This window comes from Taudactylus pleione, unplaced genomic scaffold (genome assembly GCF_031769625.1).
Source record: "Taudactylus pleione unplaced genomic scaffold, aTauple2 ptg000579l, whole genome shotgun sequence".
Lineage (NCBI taxonomy): Eukaryota > Metazoa > Chordata > Amphibia > Anura > Myobatrachidae > Taudactylus > Taudactylus pleione.
In genome coordinates, this window is record NW_028284981.1 from 6,116,494 (window position 1) to 6,142,372 (window position 25,879).

The 25,879-nt window shown below is 45.2% G+C and overlaps 1 protein-coding gene across 4 annotated transcripts in view; it reads left to right on the plus strand.

Moving 5' to 3' along the window:
- Positions 1–481: 481 nt before the first annotated feature.
- MIGA2 (mitoguardin 2) overlaps positions 482–25,879 on the plus strand; it is a 33,199-nt gene continuing 7,801 nt past the window's right edge. Inside the window, exons 1-12 of one of the 4 annotated variants that reach the window (XM_088453458.1) lie at positions 482–735; positions 7,869–8,096; positions 10,236–10,446; positions 16,829–16,950; positions 18,184–18,301; positions 19,891–20,021; positions 20,235–20,349; positions 21,993–22,093; positions 23,826–23,941; positions 24,649–24,721; positions 24,818–24,904; positions 24,990–25,088. In XM_088453458.1, coding sequence (XP_088309584.1) covers positions 8,001–8,096; positions 10,236–10,446; positions 16,829–16,950; positions 18,184–18,301; positions 19,891–20,021; positions 20,235–20,349; positions 21,993–22,093; positions 23,826–23,941; positions 24,649–24,721; positions 24,818–24,904; positions 24,990–25,088 — 1,269 coding nt within the window. In that variant the 5' untranslated portion in view covers positions 482–735; positions 7,869–8,000. Of the gene's footprint in view, positions 736–6,752; positions 6,899–7,868; positions 8,097–10,235; positions 10,447–16,828; positions 16,951–18,183; positions 18,302–19,890; positions 20,022–20,234; positions 20,350–21,992; positions 22,094–23,825; positions 23,942–24,648; positions 24,722–24,817; positions 24,905–24,989; positions 25,089–25,879 lie in introns of those variants that run through there. The other 3 variants (XM_088453459.1, XM_088453456.1, XM_088453457.1) reach the window with 3 other exon arrangements.

Sequence of the window (25,879 nt, forward strand, 5' to 3'; positions counted from 1 at the left end):
GAGAAGGGTGCATCTATCCCTCTTATAAGTCTGGAATAAAACAATTGAGTATATACATTTTTAACAAAGTATCTGATGATGAAACCTACTTTTTACCTGCAGGTAACATGCTTTACAGGGTAAAAAATGAATACAGCGCCATCTACTGACAATAGTAAAGAATTTCTATGACTGTTAAATACAATGTATATTATTATTATTATCCTTTATTTATATGGCACCACAAGGGTTCTGCAGCGCCTCACACAGTACATAAACAAATGAGCACACAAGAAAACAGTTATTAACAGTACAAACAATGCAGGACAAAAACACGATTTGTACATTACTGCATAACACTTGAATAAGCAGCATGGTGTCAGCAACCAAGACTTAGGTGCTGTTGTAAATTAAAGTATAATTAAGTGAAGGAGAAGCACATGAGGGAAGAGGGCCCTGCTCGTGAGAGCTTACATTCTAAAGGGGAGGGGGCAGACAAACATTGGTAACACAGATGGGCTGGATACAAGGGTCACAGTAATATAACATCTATTGGAAAGGTTAGTCTAAACTTAAGAGGAAAAGTCAATGAGTTGAGCAAAACTGCACCAAGCCCCATGATTTGGGGGCCACAACCAAGGTCCATTTGAGGGGGTCATCTTGCTGCGTCGCTCGGTATGGCATAGTTGGAGTGGATAAGCAGATTGCATGGGGAGATCAGGAGGGATGCCGGCAGCATTGGAGATCCAGGTGAAGGTATTGTACATAGGCATGGTGGAAATGTGGTGGTAGATTAAAAAAAAAGTCCTTAATAGCAGAAATTGTTGATTTGTTAATTTCTCCTTCTGTTTAACGCCTGAATAATTCCAGCTTCAATTTAAATATTCTATTTACACTTTAAACTAAGCACTTAAAATCTAAGCACTGTTGCTAGAGCCTAATAGTAAAGCTGCATACACACACACCGATTTTTGTTATGAACGATTATCTGTCAGATTTTTAAAAGTATAATGAACGATTTTTTTGAACTACAAACGATTTTTGCATACTCCCTTAATGAAAATCGTTCAGTTGACATGTCTGACTGAATTGCTTACTACAAATGTGAACGCGCGTGAACGATAATCGTTCATCGTTTGACTCAGAAAGTGAATGATTTTTTCAAACGATTATCATTAAACGATAATCGTTCAAAAAATCGTTGTGTGTGTGTATGCAGCTTAACTAATAAATATGGCTCAAACTAGGTGTCCACATTGATTCTACCCCTCCCCTAACACCCTCCTCACACAAGAAAGGGTCAGCTATCAAATAAACAAATGGTGAGAGGACAATATACCAACACAGATACAGAGTCATTTCCTGCCTTGATACAGATTTTAAAACCATATGAAATACTGTATAGACATTTACCTATCAATATTAAAGGCTGTGTAATAGAAAAACCAAGCAGCAGTATGTTGGGTGCTGTAGTTAATACACTTATACTGTGTGTGGTAATGCTGTGTACTAAAGGTGCGTATCCACTACACGAGAGTGGAAGGAGTGTACGGTTACAACATTGTGATCGTTCATCATCCTATGCAGTGGGATGATGTGCCCACACTGAACGATATGTCATTCAGTGCAAGCACCCTCCCCTCATCCCCGAACATGCACAACCTGTAGAACCTCATCGTTTCCTGCATGTTAAGGCGATGAGAAATGCCAACAACGACCAGCAGGAGCGCGCATCGCTGTCCGTTGCCGGCATTTTACTGCACGATTAATTAACGATGTTGTAACTGCTCATTTTTCTCGTTTAGTGGATAGTGGACCTCATTCAGAGTCTCTCGCTAGGGCACGCGCGCTCGCTGGGAGCGATAATCGCACACACTTTTTGAGATGCTCCCAGTCGAATTGGGAGGGTAGGCAAGTATGATTAAAAGTCGTCAAGTATGGTATAGCATCAGAGATCCACATTTGCTACTTACAGGTTAAGGGCAACTGAGAAACCTTGAATTATCAGGAACATAAGTTTGTTGGCAGCAAACTGAAAGGGTAATCTAATTAATTTTACTTCAAAAAGAGCACTTGTGGGTCTATTTATTAACGGGAGAAAAACTCTTTCTCTGGTGAAAACTGGTGATTTTGCTTTGTACAAGGCTCCTTCCTGTCTCTCTGGGTTACCGCTGGCTATCTCCTTGAATTCTGTATTATAAGGGAGCTGCTTTCAGAGTTGAATACAGAGGATGCAGGAACATAGATTTATTAGCTACAACTATGAATGGTGTTGACAATTTCTCATCTATTTTTAGTGTAAGAACTTTCAGATCCTGTTAGAATGGAATCGATCATCGTGTTGCTTTGCTTCTTGTTTACCATTTGTTCTTTGTTCTTGGACCTGATAGTCTTCTGACTTGCAGTCAAGATTAATAGCATTGATGTAACAAGTAAAAGCATATAGAAAGAGGAGCATGGACAGAACATTGCAGCACCAAACCCTATAGCAAAATTTGGGAAAGGGCTTGGTAAGATCTACCCTTCCAAGGCCCCTGCTCCATTTTGGTTATCAGTGCAATTGCACTAGCCCCCATGCATGCTCCAAAGGGTAGGGCCAAGGGGTTTGGAATGATAGGTTGGAGTTGCTGATATGCGAATGGAAGCATTGGGGTGGATTTTATGATCTAGCACAGTGGTTCTCAAACTCAGTCCTTAGGACCCCACACTTCACGATTTGCAGGTCACCCAGCAGGTGCACAGGTGCAGGGACGCCGAGGGAGGGGGGGGGCGAGTACTAATTACCTGATCGCGGGCTGGCTGGAGGGGCCCGGCACTGCTCCCCCCCCCCCCATCCCCTCTCCTCTTACATCACAGCAGCCCAGCACACGTTGCTGTGTGCTGGGCTGCACTGGGAGACTGCTCACGGCTACTAAGAAGCAGCCACAGCAGTCTCCTATGCCTGTGGGGGGAGCGATCAAGCTGATCGTGCCCCCCACTGATTATGCATTGGGCTGAGGGTACTCTGCCATCAATGGCTGACTATGAGCTGATGTTTTTTTTTCTGTACAGAATGGAGCTTAGCCCCGGCCCCATTTTTTATTGGCCCGCGGCCGGCATCCCTCAGCGGCGGTGGCCATTGAGGGTGTGCAAACCATGGATGTTTCACCATACATGGTTGGTGTGCCATTGATGGTTATCACTGAGCCCATCGATGGTAATCATCGATAGCCATCCCTAGTGTCCGCCCTGGTGCATTCTCATAAGAGCAAAACTGCTGTCATCATAGTAGATGGACCATCATAATCAGGTCCTGTATGGGCTTTTCTAGTAGTCTTCCTGTTCTGCCCCTACATATGACAATCCTCTATGTCCAGCCCTCACCAAATGGACTCTGACGTTATCAGTTACAATCCACATGGGCTTTATACTGGGTCCGTGCTTCAGGAATTAGAATCTATCTCTAGCTGCTGCACACAGAAGAGGTGTTCCAACCTCATAGAAATCTAAGTATAACGGGGGTTAGTACGAGCGCTTTGAGATATGACTGGAGGTCTAAGATGTTTGCAGTGTCGGATGTTCTGTCATGAGCGTATGTATGCTATGTTAAATGGTTATGTATGGGTCCTGGTGTGATCCACCTAATAATTCTGTGGGATGAGTGTTCTATAAAAAGTATAATGTCCGCTGGGTGCTTGAAAGGCCTGGTTTGCAAAAACTTTGGGCAGTATGTTCTTATAAAGTCCCAATATCAGTAATTATAATGAAAGTCACTGTTGATGCGCTTTAAACAGACTTTTCCCTTTATCCACTGGAGAGTCGACTAGGCTGAAATATACCAGTGGATAAAGGGAAAAGTCTGTTTAAAGCGCATCAACAGTGACTTTCATTATAATTACTGATATTGGGACTTTATAAGAACATACTGCCCAAAGTTTTTGCAAACCAGGATTTTCAAGCACCCAGCGGACATTATACTTTTTATAGAACACTCATCCCACAGAATTATTAGGTGGATCACACCAGGACCCATACATAACCATTTAACATAGCATACATACGCTCATGTACAGAAAATCCGACACTGTAAACATCTTAGACCTCCAATCATATCTCAAAATGGCTCGCACTAACCCCCGTTATACTTACAATCCACATGGGCATAGAGGGGGGATATAAACTTGTGTCGAGCAAAGCGAGCCCCTGGACGTGAAGCATGGCAAGCGAAGCGAGCCCGCGAGGGTACAAATTTCCACGATCAGAGGTCAGATACTCCAGCTGAGACGACATAACAGAGCTGTGAGGGCACGCAACTGTACTTCTGCCCTCACTCCAAGTCACGTGCAGGTCCTTAGGATTAAGGAGAAATATAACCAACCTGCCCTCACCAGTGCATCGCGAACCTGTTAGCTGATTTTTTTAGTTAATTTTAATACTATTGTATATACTGCTTAAGCTGCATACACACACAACGATTTTTTTAATGATTATCGTTAAACGATATCGTTTAACGATAATCGTTTGCAAAAATCGTTCACTTTCTGAGTCAAACGATTATCGTTCATGCGCGTTCACGTTTGTAGTTTGTCGTTTGTAGTTCAGTCAGACTTGTCAACTCAACGATTTTCATTAAGGGAATATGCAAAAATCGTTTGTAGTTCATAAAAATCGTTCATGACATTTAGTAAATGAACAACTTTAGTAAACGATTTTAGTTAATTTTTTCAAGGGAAAAAATCGTTTACTAAAATCGTTCATTAAAAAAATCGTTGTGTGTGTATGCAGCTTAATGGAGCGTACACACGGTCAGATTTGTCAGACTTGTCAGATTTGTCAGATGAACGACCGAACGATTAAACGATTTGAACGATTTGAACGATTGAACGATTTTTGACTGCATTAAAATGAATGGAATCGTCCAAGTCTGACTGCAAACCCATCAGATGTCAGATATCGTTATCTGACAAACGGGAACGCGCATCGTTGATCGTCCATCGTTCAGGCATGTCAGATATGAACGATTTTCCTTCAGATATGAACGACTGAACGATTTTTAAATCGTTATCGTTCATATCTGAAGGAAAAATATGATCGTGTGTATGCACTGCAAGACATAAGAAATTTTTCAGGTAAATTATAATCGTTATAACTTCTAATATTGCATCACTGCTCATATAGGGGAATATTTATAAATTATCAGGACTTGGACCCGATAATTATAATTTCTTATAGCCATTTGTCATGGCAATACGACATCAAGGGGTCTATGGGAAGGAGGTCCGTGTTGCGATGAGGGATCCTTTTAGATACCTCCGCCACTGCCCGGCTCCTTCCGCTGGACGTCGGGGCTCTTGTGTGCATGTGTGACCCGTAGGTCACGCATGTGCACTCCTGTCACTGCTCCGAAAGAAGCAGTGAAAAGATTCACTGCTCCGATGAGGAACAGTGAAGCAGCTCGCAGGGACAGCTGATTTCGCATCAGCTGTTACCACGCTCCGGATTCTACGGCGAGTCAGAATGTCAATTATCGGAGTCCGTTCAGACCCCGATAATTAATATAATGAATAGGCCCCTAAGTATTGCAGGGATGTAACATTATTAAACATATGCATGGACAGGGGCTCTGATTGGAGCTTGGTAAATCTCACAATATAGCAGCCCCATAGAAACCTATGGGTCAGCCATTGTGATTGGAAATTTGGGAACAGCAACAGACAAGGGCAGAACTATAGGAGACAATGGAGTCGCCCGCCGCCGGGCTCCAGCACTGAAGGGGCACATCCTTCATTGCCCACAATACATACTTGCTGACATTCCTGGGCAGCTTTCCGGGAGCAGTAGGAGGGGACCTGCTGCTCTCCTTTTCGGGAGCGATGCCAGATGATAGAAGGCATTAGGCACCACCCCCTTTACAGGAAACCCCGCGATTCGCGGGTCCGTGAGGAAGGGGGCAGGGCTAAAAGACGTGATTTGTGTAATTTAGCCCCACCCCATCCTGCCCACTTCACTAGGAAGTGGGCGGGATGTGGGAGATAGGCCTACTCTTCCGGAGGTGCGGGGAGGTTGCCCGAAAAATCGGGAGCCTCCCGGGAGAGTAGGCATGTATGCCACAAAATATTAACCCCACTTAGGGCTGTAGTGTACCGTTACAGATGCCCAATACATGTCACCTCTCCCTGGCAACTGAGAAGCCACTATAAACTAGTGGAGAGCTCCGTGTCAGACCATCAAGTGCCGCCTCCATCTATGTATAGCCTGTCCCTACTCATTGGTGTTGCTGCTCCTCAGCAGCATCTTTGTCAGTGTAACACGTCCGGCACCACCCTTACCCACAACTGTCTGTCTCACTCCTCCATAAAGTGTCAGTGCGAGGCTGTAATAGAGGGGCACCAGAACTTGCCTCCAGGCGTCTGGGATGAACTTACGACACTGGCAACAGATATTTACGATCTGTGCTCTACCCCCTACATACAGCCTGGGATGCTTACATTTTACAGTTACAACCCAAAAACGGCGTCTTATTAAAAATACTTTAATAAAAACATATGCCCCCATATCACATATTGAGCTTCTGTCCCTTTAAATGAAAACACGCCCCTTTCCTCTGACGACAGCCTAACAATGAGAAAGGGCAGGGACCAGGAAGTGTCTTCTGATCGTCCAGCGCAACCACCCATGTGTGAGGGGCGCGGCTACCTCGCTACACGGATTGGATGTCACAGTGACCGGGGCGGGTCCTACTGTATCGGATTGGTCGGGCGAGATGTCCCTATGACTGCAGAGTTCGGCTGCGCTGTATTGGAGGAGACGCTGCCCTTCTGGAGCCAGGAAGAGCTGAGTGCTGCTGCTACTACTCTGCTTATACCCGTCCAGCTAATGCCAGGTGCCCTGCTGCCCACATTACATGTAACATGCTGAGTCTCACATAAGAGGTGCAAATGTAATAACATTTTTCATGTATTATTAATTATAGCTGCAGGTAGATGCTGTGTTATCTCTCTTCTTCACCCTCTCTCCTCTATATTCCTAATTTTATTACAATTTATGATAACACTAATGCTGATCTCTCAGCTTTATTATTTATTGAGTGTTTTCTAGTTTGCAAACTTTTTATAAAATAATACATAAAATCACTTAAGATCTAGAGCGGTCTATTTATTAAAGTGATAGTTTTTAGAAGTGGAGATGTTGCCTATAGCAACCAATCAGATTTTATCTTATCTTGTAGAAGGTGCTAGTTAAATGTTAAGTAGAATCTGACTGGTTGCTATGGGCAACATCTCCACTTCTAAAAACTCTCACTTTAGTAAATATACCGCTATAGTGTTCTCTCTGTACAGATTGTTTGTTTATATGCAGTGCCCTGTAGCTTGCATGCTATCTGTGAATAAATGGTACCTGCGTATTAGAAAATACTGTGCATTACCAGCTGTCTTTTAGATAGATTGCAAGTTCCTGATCAGTGATCTGTAAGCTCCTGAATGCTATTTATGTGATCAGACAGTATCAATAAAGTCTATAGCATTGTTCAGGAGCTTACACATAACTAGAGCTATACAAATAAATGTGTTGGAAGGAAGTTAATATTCACTATATACAGAATAGTGTGCAGAGGGGCTGATCAGGTCTGTAGACCGATGGTATGTAGTCGACGTGTCATGGAGCTTTGAAACATCTGGATTAAATCGATAACAACTAATCAGCAGGTAGCTTTCATTTGTTTTGTGTAAATTGGTAAATGAAAGCTGATTGGCTGCTGTAGTGTTTGTGCAGATAAAACCCCTCAATCTGAGTGCAGGTATTATTTAAAGAGTTTGCTACAACTGCTTATGGTCCAGTGTAGCAGATGAATGAATTATTATTACCTGTGGTTTATTGTATTATGTCTAAATGCATTGACTCATTTTCAGGAGCTGCTTGGAAAATGGGACACCTGCATCCATCTGTTGTGTACCTTTTGTCTGATCCAGAACAGAGAGATTTAAGGTCTGCACTGGAATAGATTATTCTCCTTGTGTCTGTGCCCTGCCTATCTGATCAATATGGCATTCCAGAGAGCGGAGGGCATGTCCATTATCCAGGCTTTGGCTATGACCGTGGCAGAAATACCCGTGTTCTTGTACACAACCTTTGGACAGGTAAACACAACTTGTTATCACTGATGTATCTGTTATTGGAACTTGCTACAGTGATGAGTTTTTATGTCTGTTTGTCTGATTAGAGAAAATAATAAACCTGTTTAATTTCAACTCAACAAATCCCTTAGCAGAGCCTCGTCCTCTGCAGAAACTGGTAACAGGGCTGGTAAATATCAGGCCGATTTATAGAAGGAGTTCAGCATGTTACATTATACAGTAATGGTGTCAGCAGGGGCTTATCTATAATGGGTGCGGGGTCCAGGTGGGCCCCACACCACACCCTGCACCCATATTATTTAAAACTCACCTGTCCATGATCCTGCGTCTGGTGTCAGCGCTGCACAGAACACTAAAAAATGGACGCCGTGGCCATTTTCCAGTGTTCTGCCCATGCGCAGTAGACTCTGGGCACACTCTAGTGCCCTGAGTTTACTGCTGCTGCGGTGGCCGGCCAGCCGCGTCAGTCGGCTGCCGGCCGCCGAGGAGAGATGAGGGGGCCCTGCACGGGGAATGCACACTGACACCGTCCTCTCTTAAAACGCCCCTGGGTGTCAGTATATGTAGATGGTTTGGAACTATCTCAATGTCTTGATACTGGGTCTCATTCAGAGATGTACGCAATGTCGATAGTTACGCAGATCTAGCGATTATTTGCCATTGGGCATGTGTGTAAGATGCACTGCTCACGCTCAGCGATTGTTTTGCGACTGCGCTTGCACAGAGGATTCAGTTTCAAAGTGAGTGACAGGTAGTCAGTGTTTGGGGGAGGTAACGAGCTGGGTAGGCAAAAGCAAATGCTGGGGAAGCATTTGCAGATCTCAGAACGTATACATTCTGCAAGTCAGGTTCTGGACTCTATTTAATATCTGATCCTGCAGCGATTTGGTAGAACGTCTACAGTACCTACAGTTCTATGACTGTTTGATTATTTGACCCTTCTAACTCCTCTTAGTTAATTTGTACTTGTTTTACCGTGTGTAATCCTATTTTATTGTTATGCTTATGTATATTATTTGCACATCTTGTGTTAAATGTTCTTTAAACTTTATTAGTTATTTTTAATATCCGTACTGCATCGTACTTACTCCCCCTTGTTTGACTTTTCACACGTTTTTCCTTACTTTTACTTGCATCCTTTCCCCAACCCAGGGACATTGCACCAAGAATACACTTTTTGTTATATCTGTTTTCAGGTGTATATGTGAAACTAGGTGTAGATTTATTTTCAGAGGACTGTTCCATGAGCCTAATGAGGGAGATGAACCTTTGTAATGCAATGTACTGTACTTTAACATACAAATTGGTACCTACAGTATGTAGAAGTGGTGCTGGTCTGCATTTTTAACACCTAAGGGTGTATTTACTAAAGGTCACTGTTAATCGATGTTGATCGATTTTTTTAAATTGATCTAAATCAATGTTGTGTTTCTGGGACTAAATTACACGTTTACTAACACTTAAAAAGAAGCAAATCAAAAATGGTCTGTTAGTAAATGTGTGATTTAGGGGGAGATTTAATAAAGCTTGGAGAGAGAGAAAATTGGAGATTAATTGCACCAACCAATCAGCTCCTAACTGTCACTTTACAGGCTGTGTTTGAAAAATGACAGGAGCTGATTGGTTGGTGCTATTTATCTCTCTCCAAGCTCTATTAAATCTCCCCCTTAGACTCAGAAAGTTTTGAAATCAACCTTTAGTAAATATACCCCCTTTTGCGCTTTTCTAATCGATTACTAATAAAGTTTGGTGAATGCTTGCAGTGGTTCAACTTCTTTGCTATTGATAGTATTATTATTATTATTATTATTATTATTATTCCTTTTTATGCTATGTAGCACCTACATATTACACAGTCATTTACAAAGAATATTTAATTGTTCACATAAGTTTCTGCACCAGTGGAGCTAACTGTTTAATTTCTCTGCCATACAAAGTAGTATGGGTGGAAACCAGAGTACCTGGAGGAAACCCATGTGAACATGTTGAGAACATACAAACTTCACACAGACAGTGCCGTGGTTGGAGTAGAACCCATGATTTATAGATTGCATAGTAGTTGAATGAAAGATTACTGTAAGGTCTGTGTTATTATGGGGATAGTTTCGTCTGCTTTATCTCTGGAACTTCCTCTCTCTGCAGAATACGTTCTCGCAGCTCAGGTTGTCCCCGGGGCTCAGGAAAGTCCTGTTTGCCACCGCTCTGGGCACAGTGGCCCTGGCTCTGGCTGCTCACCAGCTAAAAAGGCGAAAGCATAAGAAAAAGCAGATAACAGCAGATAGCGGAGGCCTGAAGCCGGGCGGGGTCCCTGCAGCAGTCTTACCTGTGAGACACACCTCTTCTGTAAAGAAAGGTAAGTCATGTTACTGTTGGTAGAGCTGCCATGGCAATATATACCTGATGTATAGGCGGTCACTTTGTTTGTTAATTTGTTTTATAGTTTTACAAACTGAAAGTAATGAAAAAAAATTCAAAACTGAATACATGACAGATAAATGAGGTTGCATGTGCGGGCTGGGTATGAAATGAAGATAGTCATGTATGAAAATGCCAACATTTCATCCTAGCATCTTCTGGGTCCCGGCGGTCATGTGGCTAGCATCTTCTGGGTCCCGGCGGTCATGTGGCTAGCATCTTCCGGGTCCCGGCGGTCATGTGGCTAGCATCTTCCGGGTCCCGGCGGTCATGTGACTGACGTCTTCCGGGTCCCGGCGGTCATGTGACTGACGTCTTCCGGGTCCCGGCGGTCATGTGACTGACGTCTTCCAGGTCCCGGCGGTCATGTGACTGACGTCTTCCGGGTCCCGGCGGTCATGTGACTGACGTCTTCCGGGTCCCGGCGGTCATGTGACTGACGTCTTCCGGGTCCCAGCGATCATATGGGAGGGAATTAGGTTAGTCAATACTTCCGGGTCAGAGCTCCTCTGACGTTCCAGACCAGTAAGTATTTGTCCACTATCCCTAAACCTTATCCCTAACCCTCCCCGTAGTGGCTAACCGTAACCCTCCAGCCCGCAGCCTAACCCCAATATTGACATTTAACCTGTCGACTTTCTGAGAATGTCAACGAGTTGTATGTTGACCTTTTAATAGTGTGAACATCATAACTGTATGAATGTCGGCCTTTTGATTACATTCCACATGTGTAGTTGTAATATGTAACTCGTAGTGTTCTATGTGTAAGAACAGGACAGAGGATGCAGAGCATTGGCGGGAGGGGGGTGCAGGAATGTGTTGGGCAGGGAAGAATGAGAACAGCCCTTTGTATAATGTGGATTCCTTGAAAGGTATGTAGTCGGGAAGCCGGCGGACTTAATCCCGGCGAGGGTTAAATGACAGGCATCTAAATGTAGACGCCTGCCATTTTACCGACGCCGGGAGACCGGCGCCCGGCATCCCGATCGAAGGGATGCAGGGCGCCGAGCGCGGACAGCCTGTTAGGGTTAGGCACACCCCCGGGAAGTTAGGTTTAGCCTAGGGGAAGGGGGGGTTAGGGTTAGGCACCCCCGGGGGGGACGTAGGGTTAGGCACCCCCCACGTGGGACTTAGGTTTAGAGTGCGGGGAAGGGTGGGTTAGGTTTAGGCTCTTAGAGGGGGGATTAGGATTAGGCACTGGGGGGATGGTTAGGGTTAGGCACCCCTAAGGGAGGGTTAGGGTTATTGGAGGGAATTGGGTTAGTCAATACTTACCTTAGGGACGATCGGGGTTTTCACCCATGTTGGGCAGCCGCTGTCAGGATTCCAACCGCCGGATACAGATTCCCATTGAAATTGTTGATAATTCGTTTTTAGGGATTAAAATCCATAAGTGATAGGACCCCCAGGCTTTTATTTGATATTATGCCAGCTGTTCCCAACTCCAGTCCTCAAGTACCTCCAACAGGTCATGTTGTCAGGATTTCTATTTGTGGAAACAGGTGGGATAATTACTGTACCAGCGAAATAGATTAAGTCACCTGCGCATGATTAAAGAAATCCAGAAAATATGCCATTTTGGGGGTACTGCTGTAGGCTATAAGGCACATCTTATAAGAAAAACCCTTTATGTACAGGATTCTCCTTACCTATCACTGGTATCTAAAACTACTAAAGATATCAAATATAGCCAGTAAACAATGCAATGAGGTATGTGTAGCGTTCCCGCCAGGCTGTTTTAGCGGGGCACCGCGCCCTGCCCTATTTCTAAAGGGCAAAAAGCACCCTGTCCTCCGTCGCAGCCCTCTGCTGAAACAGCCTGCAAGTGCCGTCCCCACACTCACGGGTCGCGGTTTCCCGCGGGTGGGGAAAACTATGGTGTAGCCGTCACCGCCGGTGAATGCATGCCAGGTGCATGCGCCCAGCATCCATTCACACTGATAGCAGCGCTTGGGGGCAGCCTGGCATGTCTAAGTGCCGGGCATGCCCACAAGAGTGACTTGCACGGCGCCGGACCTAGAGTGAACACTATGTGTGGACTTGTGAACTTGTGTTAAGTGTTTTATTAATGTATTTGCTCTGTGTATAGTGCTCTGCATATAGTGCAATGTGATGTTTTAGGCAATTGTGACCTTTAATTCCCACTCGCATCGAAATCCGGTCCAGAGAGATTGAAAGCTCCTGTACATACGTATAGTATTTGATCTTGAGGTCCTGACTTGATGAAGTTCCACTTGTGGAACTTTAATGAAGAAGAGCAGACAAGGGCCGGAAGGACAAGGAGAGCAGGCGTGACTGTCCCTGTAGGGTGACATTGGCAGCGTCATCGGAAGTACTGTATAGGATTGTGCTTAACTCTCTCAGTTGTATAATATCCTAAATTCCCTTCTACAGCTTACCCCTGACTGTTCCCCTTACTGCACATGTGTTTCTGCCATGTCCACGCACCACTAATGCCCTCTAAGGGACACTGCAGAGGACATTGGCTGATAGGAGATGGGTAGCCTGAAATGACATAATATAGGTTAGTAAAATGCAAATTATCACAAGTGCTGCAACAATATGGAATCTTCTCTAGGAGGAAGCTGAAAGGTACCACTTTCATACTGTACATAGGATATAATTAGCTTTGTCTTGTTGCTGTTCACCCCTCCATCTCCTGTTCAGCTTGCACAGTTCGCTGTTTTCGTTCCCGGGTTGTCATAGTACTAAACCATCGATGTGTGAGCTAATATAGGCAATGTTCATAGGGACGTAATATCAGGAAAGTTTCCTATGGGATCTTGCCCATGATAGAATCTCCCTTTATGATTGAGTGCAGCCGCAGGGTAATTCTGGGCTCTGCGAATCTCCTGATTCACTACGGATCGCAATGCTGCGTACGCACGCAGTTCAACTGCGATAGCAAGCCAAACTACTACGATTGCAATGCAATCTCAGCACCACAAAAGGACGCACACTTTACCATACGCACATCCATGATGCTTAGCAGAATAGCAAAATCATCGGTACAATCGAGTACCATCGGACCCATACGCGCAAGCCCTGACCTTACTCAGAAATTGGTTACTTCAGCGCACGCTATGAGGCTTCAGGCTGCCTATGGTATCGCAGTGGCTAATATATGCACGCCTTCAACGCCGTTGAAACGCCTGCGTTCGGCCGACCACCCCGTCGTCGCCACCCACAAATGGCAATCCCTGTGCCATGGGTCTGCGTATCCTCTGCGATCGCTGTGGCTACTTTGCGCATGCAGAACGCAACAATCGGCCGATAGTGTGCGTATAAGCAACTGCGTTCCTTGCTGAATCAGGCCCTCTAATTGTTGCTACCAGGCCACACTCCAAATTTTTTGTATTGTAAGAGGATCATTATATCTCTGAAGGATTGACAGGAGAGTTCTGGGAAAAGATAACAGGGAAGAGACGACAAACAATGACATCTGTGTCTACTTTCTATGATGTTTTCATATTCAGCAGAGTCGAATAATAACAGTCTATGCATGCACCCCTTAATATTTACATTTAGAGAACTAAAAAGAGAAACTAAGAAATAAATGACAGTCCTGATTTTTGTCTGTCTGGAAGCACTAGGCAGTATATCCTGTATTCCCCACACTGATAGGGTAAGTGCTTATGACTAGCAAGCTACCTCTGACGCTCGGGCATGGCTGCGTCTTGGGTAAAGGAGTTCTGTGTAAATAGACGACATTTCTGTATAATAACTTCTCTGCGACGAGAATAAAGCTTAAATGTAAAATCTGTGCAGATCGCCAGTAGAGAGAATCGATTTTTAATAATTGACTTTCCCGGCGAGCTGTCTCCTGTGAGCCCGGCTGTCACTTCCTGGAGATTTTGATGATCTGAACTTGTGTTTAGTCCAAGCCAGAATGAACACTTTGGTGGGCTGGAGCCTTGGCTGAAACCCCAAACCCGCCGACATGGGGGGTGGGGAGCAGGGGCTGTTCTTGTGCAGAACTTTGCAGCATTAGCGAGCCTTCTCTATGATCTAGGCTGGAATCAATCGCAGGGTGGTTCTAATGGTGAACTATAACCAGGAGGGGGGAGGGAAGCAAACCAGGGCCCACGGCGGCTGGGGGCCAAGTCTCTTCCCCCATCAAACTCATTGCTCTCTCCTCGACAAAACAGGGGGTTGATGCAAAATGTGCCTAAGTGACTTTAGGATAAATAATAATGGACAGGGAAAAATAGTGTATTTCCGACATATGCAGTTCTCCTCTTATATTCTGGTCAGGGACGGCTTATGCCAGAGCGAAGATAAAAGCACCAGTGTCAGCGGAGCACTCGCAGACTGCCAATCACAAGTAGTGTCACTAGTGCTGGCGACCACCATCCTGTATTGGCCCCTGCGCAAACACTAACAATGCGGCTTTCCCTGATGTATGTGCAGCTTTTTTCCCAGTCTGCAGCTGGTCGCCAGCACTATGTTTGATGTATTTTAGCGTTTTGGGTGGAAGCCTTTAAACACCGTTGGTTTAGTCTATTGTAACAGTAAGGGGTCTATTTACTAAGCCTTGGATGGAGATAAAGTACCAGCCAATCAGCTCCTAACTGCCTTGTTTACAGGCTGTTTGAAATATGACAGGAGCTGGTTGGCTGGTACTTTATCTCCATCCAAGGCTTATTAAATGTTTTTAGTATCTTAGGGGTCTATTTACTAAGTGTACTAGATGGGCCAATTGTGCTGGGGGAAAACTAACATGTGATTCAGATGCAGTTTAGCTACTTTGGGTTATATTTGCTACAGTGCGGGTTTATAGAAGTGGAGCTGTTGCCCATAGCAACCAATCAGATTCTAGCTATTATCATCTAGAAGATGCTAGATAAAAGTAGAATCTGGTTGCTATGGGCAACATCTTCACTTCTAAATACCCGCACTTTAGTAAATATACACCCCTAATGCTGGCCATACACGCTACAATTATCGGGACGATCCGCCCGATATCGGCGGATCGCCGCGATAATTGTAGCGTGTGGGGGGGCGACCGAGGGTTAAATATTGCTCGGTCGGGCATGCTGGATTGTCCAGCATGCCCGTCCGATGCGATATTTAGCGGGTAAACTGTCGGCCGCATCGGGCAGTGTATGCCCAGCGCAGCCGACAGACAGACATTTCCTGTGTTCCTTCCTACGCAAGGAACAGGGAAATGTCTCCTCCCCCGGGGGCGGAGCGCGGATGTCAGGCTATACACTGTGAGATTTATCTCACAGTGTATGCCGCGGACATCTGCGGCTGGCAGCCGGCCAGATAAAATGTCTGTCGGTCTGACAGACATTTTATCTGGTAGTGTATGCCCAGCATAAGCTGTGTTTGTTTTTTTTTTTTTTGTTTGGTTTTTTTTGTTTAAGCATTTTACTAGTATGGTCAATGGTCTTGGAAATGGTGTTAAACACATAACAAATATGTTGTGCAGCGTTATATTTTAAACAGACATTTTTTAAAAATCTAGAACGCTATGGTGGGAACAGCAGCATTGACCTATTTCTAATGTGCTTTTCTTGTTTTTACTAATAGCGCATAGGTGTGAACAAGCCCTTTTAATTAGTATTTATTAAATCCCTGTACTGTTACATTTGCAGGCAGTGCAATGTGTTCTGAGTTTTTTTTTTTTTTCCTTTAATATGTAACTATTAGACCAATTATAAAACTACTTTTAAACATTTTTGGTTTAAGTCACTATATATATACTTTTATATACATAAAATGGGTTTGGTGCGGGATGCCGACAGTCAAAATGCAGACGCTGGCATCCTGACAGGTATCCTACCCCTCCCTTCCCACTGCCTAAACCTAGCCCTCCCCTCCATTGTCTAACCCTACCCCACTACTTACCTTCAGGATGCCGGCATCGGGAATCTGTCAGGTGACGGGATTCCGGGGCCGGTATTCTAAGCGCCGGGATATTGACGGCATCCCACATAAATATGTCTCAGCAAAGCTTAATGGCAGTGCACCAAAATATATATATTCTGCATACATTGTTATCACCATATGTAACCAACTCTTGGGAATATAAAAGCATTCTCTATACGTCTTGCATGGTGTTACCATTGTGAGCATCTGCCGGGATCTGTCCTTTTTACTGCTGATCTGATCAGCTTGCAAAGTCAAGGATCTAACACACAAGGCCAGGTAAGCTTACTGAGCTCTCTGTCTCTGTATGCATAATACTTACGGCTTCCTTTATCAGTAAGGACTGCTTTCCAAATACTACATGTCGCAGAAATAAAACTGCCGCTGCTCCATTAACCGCATTAATCCCATGATCTCTTGTACTGGATATTTTTTTTTTTTTTTAGGATACACTCGTAGGGTGCAGAGTCCAAGCAGTAAGAGCAATGACACACTTAGTGGCATTTCATCTATTGAGCCAAGCAAGCATTCAAGCAAGCACTCGAGCTCCACTCACAGTCTGGCTTCAGTAAGTTCTGCTCTCATAAGAGAGAATGATTCTAGTGTGTAACTGTATGAGAGATGTATTTCGCACAGTGGTTATCATTGGTGCTTTGCAGTGCTGTATTTTGGGTTGGATTCTAACCAGGGTGCCATCTGCACAGAGCATGTATGTTTGTGTGGGTTCCTTCATGGTGCCTCCTATAGCTCAAATCTACTGCTAGGTTTAATGGATTCCTATCAGAAGTGCACAGAACACTAGAGGAATATAGCAGCACTCTAATGCAGCGTCCTGTTTAAGCACCTAGTGCTACATAGTGGGTGTGGTATATTTTGTGGACCACGTTGACATTCATCATTTCAACACTGATGAAAAGTCCAACATGATTAGAGAGTGACAAAACGTTCCCGGTGGTCCGGCTGCTCCAGCGGTGTCTTCCAGGGCCGGTGCGGTCAGCTGACGGTGACGTCCAGCGATGAGTATTGCTAACCCCTAACTCTCACCCCAGTGTCTAACCCAATCCCTCCCTCCTCGTAGCCTAGCCCTAACCCTCCGGTCCGTACAGACTGTCTACATTTCACATGTGCCGATGCCGACATGCTAAATGTCAACCTTTCAACAATGTCGACAAAATGTCAGCATCCCCTACAAAGGTACTGTTCAGCAGCGGTGTAAAATCCAGCAAAACTTCAGCAACAAAATTATTTTGTAGTCTATCAGAATCCTTTATCGCTTCATGTGCACAGATCACAGTTTGCATTAAAAGTCCAATTATGGAACTCCGTATGCAATCCGTAGCCCGCAGCAACCTCATGCTAAGTCCAATCTTGCTAACGAGTGGGACAGTGCGGGACTGAGTAAATCAGGACTAATGATTACTTTGTAACCCAGCGGTCACTGAGTAAGATGGTATTGCATGATATTGTAAACTAAATGACTCTGTATCCAATCAGTCTACAGAAATGTGGATTTAATACAAACTGTGATCTCTAACGATAGTGATATGAAGCATTGTAAAAAAGTTCTGCTGCCAAAATTCCTCTGCCGACTGAATTGCCCGTGGTAGGAAAATAAGATTGTCAGCTCCATTGGTGCAGAGTCGGATCTGCATTATTCAATCCCCTGATTGCACAGCGCTGTGGGACATGTTGGTGCTATATAAAAAAAGGGTAACAATAATAAATTGGTGAATCCAGGTCGAAGTGTTACCCCTGCTCTGTGGCACTTACTAGCGCTCACTCTTGTCTCCCTGGCGGCCAGGTGGTGGCTGTGAACTCCTCCAGTGTGAATGCTACGTCCCCGGGACCGTGGGAGTCTGAAGAGCTGGATGAACAGTTAGCAGCCGATGACTCCAGTGCAGAAAACCTTTACATACAAGGTATGATATCCGTAACTGTGGTCGGTGGAACATAACACTATGCATTACATGGGGAGATGTATCAAAGCTTCTACAGAGGACTATAGGAACCAGTCAGCTTCTAGCTATCATTTATCTAGTACATTCTATAAAATGATAGATCTCCCGTCATGCCTCCTGTTGTGTGCTAAGGTTGGGAAGTAATGAGGATGGACGGGGCTGTTTGCTGTTAGCCAGTTGCTACAGGCACCTGTTATCGTCCTACACTTAAAAAGGTCAATCCAATTAGGTGCGAAGTGCAAGTAGCGAGTTTGTTTCACAAAACTCACAGACTTCTCACGAATGCGCGCTCCCATGAATTCTCCAATCCAGTTAAGTGCCTATTCGAGGCACCGCAGCGGAGGTTTGCGAATTGACTGCCAAAGGCGATGTGAGACAAGTGCATGAAAAAGTGGGGAGACCATCTTAGATCCCCTAAAACTGATAATTTCGTTAGCAGGACCATGTAGAAGACTGTTTGTGGGCATAAGGGAAGTACTGAAGGTTTTTAAATGGTGGCAAATGGCTGATTTGTGCTTTAAAAAAAAAAAAAAAAAAAAAAGATAGTTTGCTCTCTATTTTTAGTTTAAACTCAAATGTAAAAACGTAAATATGCAATAAAAAAAAGTTGGGGTGGGGGGGGAGATTTTGGGGTACTTTGAGGGCAATTTGAAAAACTGTAAACAAAAAAAAAAAACAAAAAAAAAACTGGTAGGTGGGTTAGGGCAACAGTTGGCCCAGCAAGAGTCCACCTTCGGTCCCCAGCTGGCTGCTTCTGTTCTGCAGAGAATAAAACTCAACCGTATCAGTCGGATTCCGTGTCCCGCTACCTCCTCTGCACAACGGACGGAGGACACGGAATCCGGCTGCTCCTGTCTTATTCTCTGCAGAACGGAAGCAGCCGACTGGGTGGATTCTTGCTGGGTCGCCTGTTGCTCTAGCCCTCGCTAAGCCAAGGAGGAGGGAGTACAATGTATTGTGCTCTCCCTGTTTTCAGGCACATCAGGAAAGTCTGAGTAGAATGCGGAAGACGTGGGGAGTTCTGAGTAGAATGGGGGAGGCGTGGGGAGGTCTGAGTAGGATGGGGGAGGCGTGGGGAGGTCTGAGTAGGATGGGGAAGGCGTGGGGAGGTCTGAGTAGGATGGGGAAGGCGTGGGGAGGTCTGAGTAGGATGGGGAAGGCGTGGGGAGGTCTGAGTAGGATGGGGAAGGCGTGGGGAGGTCTGAGTAGGATGGGGAAGGCGTGGGGAGTTCTGAGTAGTATGGGGGAGGTTTGGGGAGCTCTGAGTAGGATGGGGGAGGCTTGGGGAGCTCTGAGTAGGATGGGGGAGGCTTGGGGAGCTCTGAGTAGGATGGGGGAGGCGTGGGGAGGTCTGAGTAGGATGGGGGAGGCGTGGGGAGATCTGAGTAGGATGGGGGAGGCTTGGGGAGATCTGAGTAGGATGGGGGAGGCTTGGGGAGCTCTGAGTAGGATGGCCTTATTGCATGTGGGGTCACATGACCATTACCATCATAGAGGTTTACAAACATCTGTAATCTCCATAAAATGACTTTTATTGATTTGGTGCTTAGGAATTGAGCTGTTTGAAGAAGCGTTGCACAAATGGGAGCAGGCTCTGAACATTGGACAACGTTGCAGCTCAAATACCCCAACAGCTCAGAACAGTGAGCTCAATGATCGCCTCTCCGAGGGCCTACCTGGGGTGAGTACCCAGTAAGTAATGGTACATTCTGTGTCAAAGGAAAGATTGCATCTAGTGGACACAATACACCCATCACCTACACACATTCAGTTGGACAGTTTGGGTCATGAATGGCAGCACGTATGTTGGTGATAATAAGTAGACTTTTAAATAAACAGAAATATTTGATATTGAAATGGAGTAACGGAGAACATATTGCTTCTCTTATCACAGGGCTCCCAAAACCAGGATTTTCCAGGTAAACTAGAGGTCTTGCTGAATCGTGCCTACAACTTGCAGGAGGAATTTGGGACCAGCATTCCCCCGGATAATATGCTGCTGGATCTGGGTGAGTAATTCGTTTGGTGTAACCTGATGGATAAGGAACACAAGCTGTGACGTCTACCTGACCTATTAGGGAAATGCACCCCAGCTCCTTCCCTTGTGCTTTGGAGGACCACGCTCCTAGGTGTATGCATTTTGCAAAATGTTATACCCGTTTCACACATACTGTTCACCCGGGTTTTTGCTGGGGTTTGCGGCTCGACCCGGGTCTCGGCTTACGTGCGAACATAAACCAAGACCCGGCTCGGTACCAGGGTAATTCCCCGGACCGACCCGGGTCACCTGTAGTGTGAACGGTGCGACCCAGATCATGCCTTATAGAAGTTGATTGGCGGGCACTGTAGCGCTTGGAGATGACCTCATCTCCAAGTGTCCACTGTTAGACGGTGATCCAGGTCTGGTGTGAAGGGTGACGACCTGGTAATAACCCAGGTGTGTAAGGGGGTAAGTACTGAAACCCCGGGCTCAACCTGTGTCCAGTGTCCGAGACTGGTCAAAGCCGGGGTTTATGTGTGAAAGGGGTATAACTTTATAAATGGAACCATGCCGCAATGCAGGGGGTGCAAATACAGCGCTTGATTCACTACGGATCGCAATTCTGCTTATACGCACGCACCACAGTTGCTAATATCAGCGGTGCTATTTAAATGTTTGCATTCACATTGCGTACACAGCCTGACCTAAGGACGCCCACTTCCTCTTACATCCGTATACTAGGGCAACATAGCGAAACAATCGTTAACATCGGACCCATATGCATACTTGCACGAGCCCCGACCTTACTCAGAAATTGCTACCAGCCACGCCCACTATCAGTGCTATGGCTGCTTATGGACACGCAGTGGCTAATTTATGCACGCCCCTGCAACGGCGTTGCAATGTACTGGCACGCCTGCGTTTGCCCAACTACCTTCCGTCGCCACCCACAAACGGCACTTGCTGTCAATCACTTTGCTCTGGGTCTGCGTAGCCTCTGCAATCGCAGTTCCCATTGTAATTGCTAGTTCGCGCACGCGCGGTGCATGCACAGAATGCAACAATTGACCGATTGCGTGCGTATTAGCAACTGCGTTCCTCGCAGGGTTGTGTCCTCCCACCGCCATCATAACTGCTACCCAGTTTAGATCTTGTAGCACTTAAACATTCACCGTTACTTGAGAATAGACCTCGGCTTCCAGTTCATGGAAAGCAGGGAGGTTGTACAAACATGGGAAGAACATACACAATGGCCACAGATAGGGGCCTGATCAAAATGGAACTTTTCACCTTGGTGCTGTGCATCAGCAATGCTAACCACTGTGACACTGGTATAACGTGATTAGCAGGAGCTGCAGCCATCCAATCAAAAGCCTTGTTCAAGATTGGATCCCTCCTAGGATGGTTCTAGTCTGTTACACAGTGTGAACCAGCTACTCTGATAATGGTGGGATCTCCACCAAAGTGCTCCACACAGGACTCTCTATGGCTGCGTATCTGCAACATATATCTCTATGAAAATAGTCATTTGCTGTGAATTGTACCAAAGTAATCCTTATGTTTAAATAATTTGTAGATAAATCTGGAATAATCATTAGTGAAGCGCTTATTAACACCTGTCCATCCCACGGTCTCTCTCTGATTCTCTCTCTGCTTTTCACCCACCTCCAGAGGGGGCGCTACTGTTCCCATCAGGGGAAGGCAGGAGGATGTTGCGCATGGATGACGACCTCAGTACAATATCGGAGGATTCCTTTTTCTCCGCAGTGGAGGTAATATATTGTAATACAATTTGCACTACTCCTTGGAGATCTAAACCGCTCAGGATTTCTCATTTGCACGTTGCCATATTTCTGTGAAACTCCATTCCACACCCTAAGTCGCTACCCTGGATAAACGCTAAACTCCCCACTTTAACCTCCTTTTGCATGTTTACATATCCCGCTTTAAAAACAAGGACTGTCATAGAAAAACGTTTCCACTATCAGAGGATGTTCATTACTCTTGGTATACATCAGGGGTAGGCAACCTGTGGCACTCTAACTGCTCTGGAACTACAGATCCCAGTATGCCATGCCACAGTTTTAGCATGACATAATAGCAAACTTTGGCAGAGCATGCTGGGATGTGTAGTTCCACAGCAGCTGGAGTGCCACAGCTTGCCTACCCCTGGTATACACAGCACTGTTCTGGCCTTTTTCTGCAAAGTCTTCATGGCTGCTTCCGTTCGCAGCACAACTAATGAAATGCAGAGTAAATCACCCTATATCACATACGGGTTGGGTATGGGATCCAGTCAGTCGGGATGACAGCGGTCAGAATCCAAACAGAATTTCACAAGTATCCTAACCCACCTTTCCCATAGCCTAACCCTCCCCTCTTACAGCCTAACCCTTACTCTACCCCCCCCTGCAGCCTAGCCCTTACCCTTTCCCTAGTGCCTAGCCCTAATATTTACCGTCAGAATGTCAGCGGTCAGGATTATGGAGCTGGGATTCCGCCTGCTATTGGGATTCCGGCGCCGGGATGCCGATTACATCCCTCCCATTGGTTTGGGGAATATAGTTGCATCCCACTTTGCGGTTTAAAATCTATTTTTCATTCTTAAGCTTTAACCAGTGTGTGCACTGATGACTAAAAGAACATTGGTAATCTCATTACTTAGATATGCAACCAGACCTGACTGTAAAGGTGCGTACACACTTGGCGATTAGGAAAGACAGTACGATTACAACATTGTTTTCGTACCGTCGTTCCTGATCCCCTGGAGTGCCTATACTGAACGATATGTCGTTCAGTGTAGGCACCCTCCATCATTCCTGAGCACGGCCAAGCTGTCGTTATCGGCAGATTGTGCTGCATGTTCAGGCGATGATAGATGTCGGAAACGACCAGCGGGAGCGTGCATCGCTGGTCTTTTCGGTCATTGTAGTGCACGATTACTGAGCGATTGCACGATAACTGTGTCGCAATCGTGCAATCGCTCAGTAATATTGCAAGTGTGTACACACCATAAAAAATGAGCACCTCTCTGGTAGAAAGCTGGAGGGGGTGTGATTAGGAAAGCCATAGACTAGTCCAGAGGTTCCCAAAGTCCGCTATTACAGTCCACGTTTTAGGGATATCCAAGCTTGACTCCAGATGGTTAAATCAAATGGATTGAGGTACTAATTAAGTCACCTGTGCTCAAACATGGATATCCCTAAAACGTGGACTGTAATGGCGGACTTTGGGAACCTCTGGACTAGTCTACAACATCTGAAAATGATTCTGATTTAAAAATGTAACTTCACACAAATCCTATTAAGAGGCCACAGATAGTCACATAACATAACTCAGTGGAATGAACAGTAAATTGATGAATGAATGCATGGAAGAAACCTGCCATTACATTCTGCATTCTCATGACCAGGATGAAACCCACAATTGCAGTGATTGGTTTTGCAGACCAGGCATCTGTTAGGTGAGGGTTAATCATCCACAACCGAATGTTTTATGTTTCAGCTTTTGGACACTTTATCAGTGAACGAGGGCTCGTTTATTCCTTCCAAGCCTGCAGCAGCGTATGAAGAGGCAATGAGGCTGGTACAGGAAGGAGAAGTCAATTGCCGAACAGTGAGGTCAGTACTTAACCGAGACTGTACATTGTATTCCTGTCTGTAACTGTGCTGCACTATACTGCATGGGGCAAAGGCTGATCACTGAGAATTACGGTTCTTACTCTTCCATAGCAGTTGTGTGTGTGTGTGTATATATATATATATATATATATATATATATTACACGCGCAATGGCGCTGGTGTGCACAGAACTATGCTCGCCCGTACGCATATTTGGAAGCTTCTCCGCTGCTGAACTGTGTCTATATGTTGATTTACATAGAAGTACAACTCGTTACAGCCTGCAATGCCATCATTAAACACCCTCTCTGAGCGTAGCCTACGTGAGAGTGCACAAATCCGCTTGCTCAGTCAGAAGTTCTGCTTGAGCCCATTCATTGGTGCGCTTGGTTCAGGAGCTTGCGCAGTGCAAAAATTTGACTCTGTCTTTTGCTGGATTCACACACAGCCTGATGCTTAGCAACATCTGCTTAACTGACTGAAATTTCAGCTTTTTTACCTGTGCCACATGTAACACTCTATTGTAACACTATCACATTGATGTTTTAACAGAGCTGCAGTGGAATTTCAAGGTAACACTGGGTAATATGCGTAGCCATTGTGCTTCAGATCCTATCGTTTCATGTTTAGTGTTAGGTGGTCTTTATAACCGATGAACGCTCTTAACAGTGATTAATACAATAGCGCATTGTGCATTTTAATTTCAGAACAACGTTACTGGGATGTTACAATGACCAGGACTTTCTAGCCAAGCTGCACTGCGTCCGTCAGGCCTTCCAGGTAATAGAACAGTCACCTTGTTTCCTTACTGACAGTTTCTTGTTTTAAAAATGGAAGGAAAAGAAAAAGCAGCTTTTTATCGTTCCGTGTTTGCAGCTGCTACTTCAGGATGAAGGGAACCAGCTGTTTTTTGGTGACGTTGGCAAGCAGATGGTGACGGGCCTCATGGTGAAAGCTGAGAAGGTAATGGCTGGACTTTGAAATGGAAAGTGACATAAGGACTTGGTTATTGACTGAGCGAGTTCTAATGTATGTGTTATTTTCTCAGAACCCTAAGGGATTCATTGAGAATTATGAAGAGATGGTGCGTTATGCACTGAAGGAAGAGACGTGGCCCACCACACAGAAGGAGCTCGAAGGACGAGGGGTGAGGAAAAGTTGCTTTCTAGAGTCTAAATGAGCTTTGGCATTCAGCGATGGGTCTATGTTACCACAAAAAACGTGGCACCACCTCAAGTATTGTAGATGTCTACTGAAAGGCCAATCAGTTGCGATGAAGCAACCTAGAACCAAGGGATGAAATTGCCTAGTGCTCCCTACCCATCCTTTCAATTTGTCCAATGTAGATTTCCTCAGGCAATAATTCTTATTTGACGAGTTGCAGAATACTGGGGAATTTTCCCTCCCATTGTTATGCCACAAAATGGCTGCCTCTACCAGCCACCCTTTGTTTAATAGCAATGTTTATATGACCGTCATTTCGGTGAGAGTAGTCTGAGTAGCAGCAAGTATACTCCTTTCCTTAATACAAATGTCTTTCTTTATTGGGTAATGCAAAGGGTATATGCTTAAACCGCAGTCGATTACCCCTTCCTGGGAAGCCATACCCCATGGGCCTGGTGCTAGCTAAATCCATTCTAGCTTAGTGTTTCTACTAGGAGGCAGACATGAATGCCCATTGGCTTTTCCTTTCAGTGACAAACTCCTTTATTCAGGTGTCATCCTGGACTTACAAAGTCTGGGGGACCCCCTAAAGAAGTCAGTCCATGGAAAGTGTCTACATCCTGAAAGGAGTAAGTACCCTCTTACCCTAATCTCTACCCCGCTACTGCACCCTGCATACCTGGTGCCAGATGCCTCATAATTGAGCTCCTACACCAGTTACCTCCTATTCCCAGCACATGGAGCCTTTCCTCTTATATGTATGTATGTATGTAT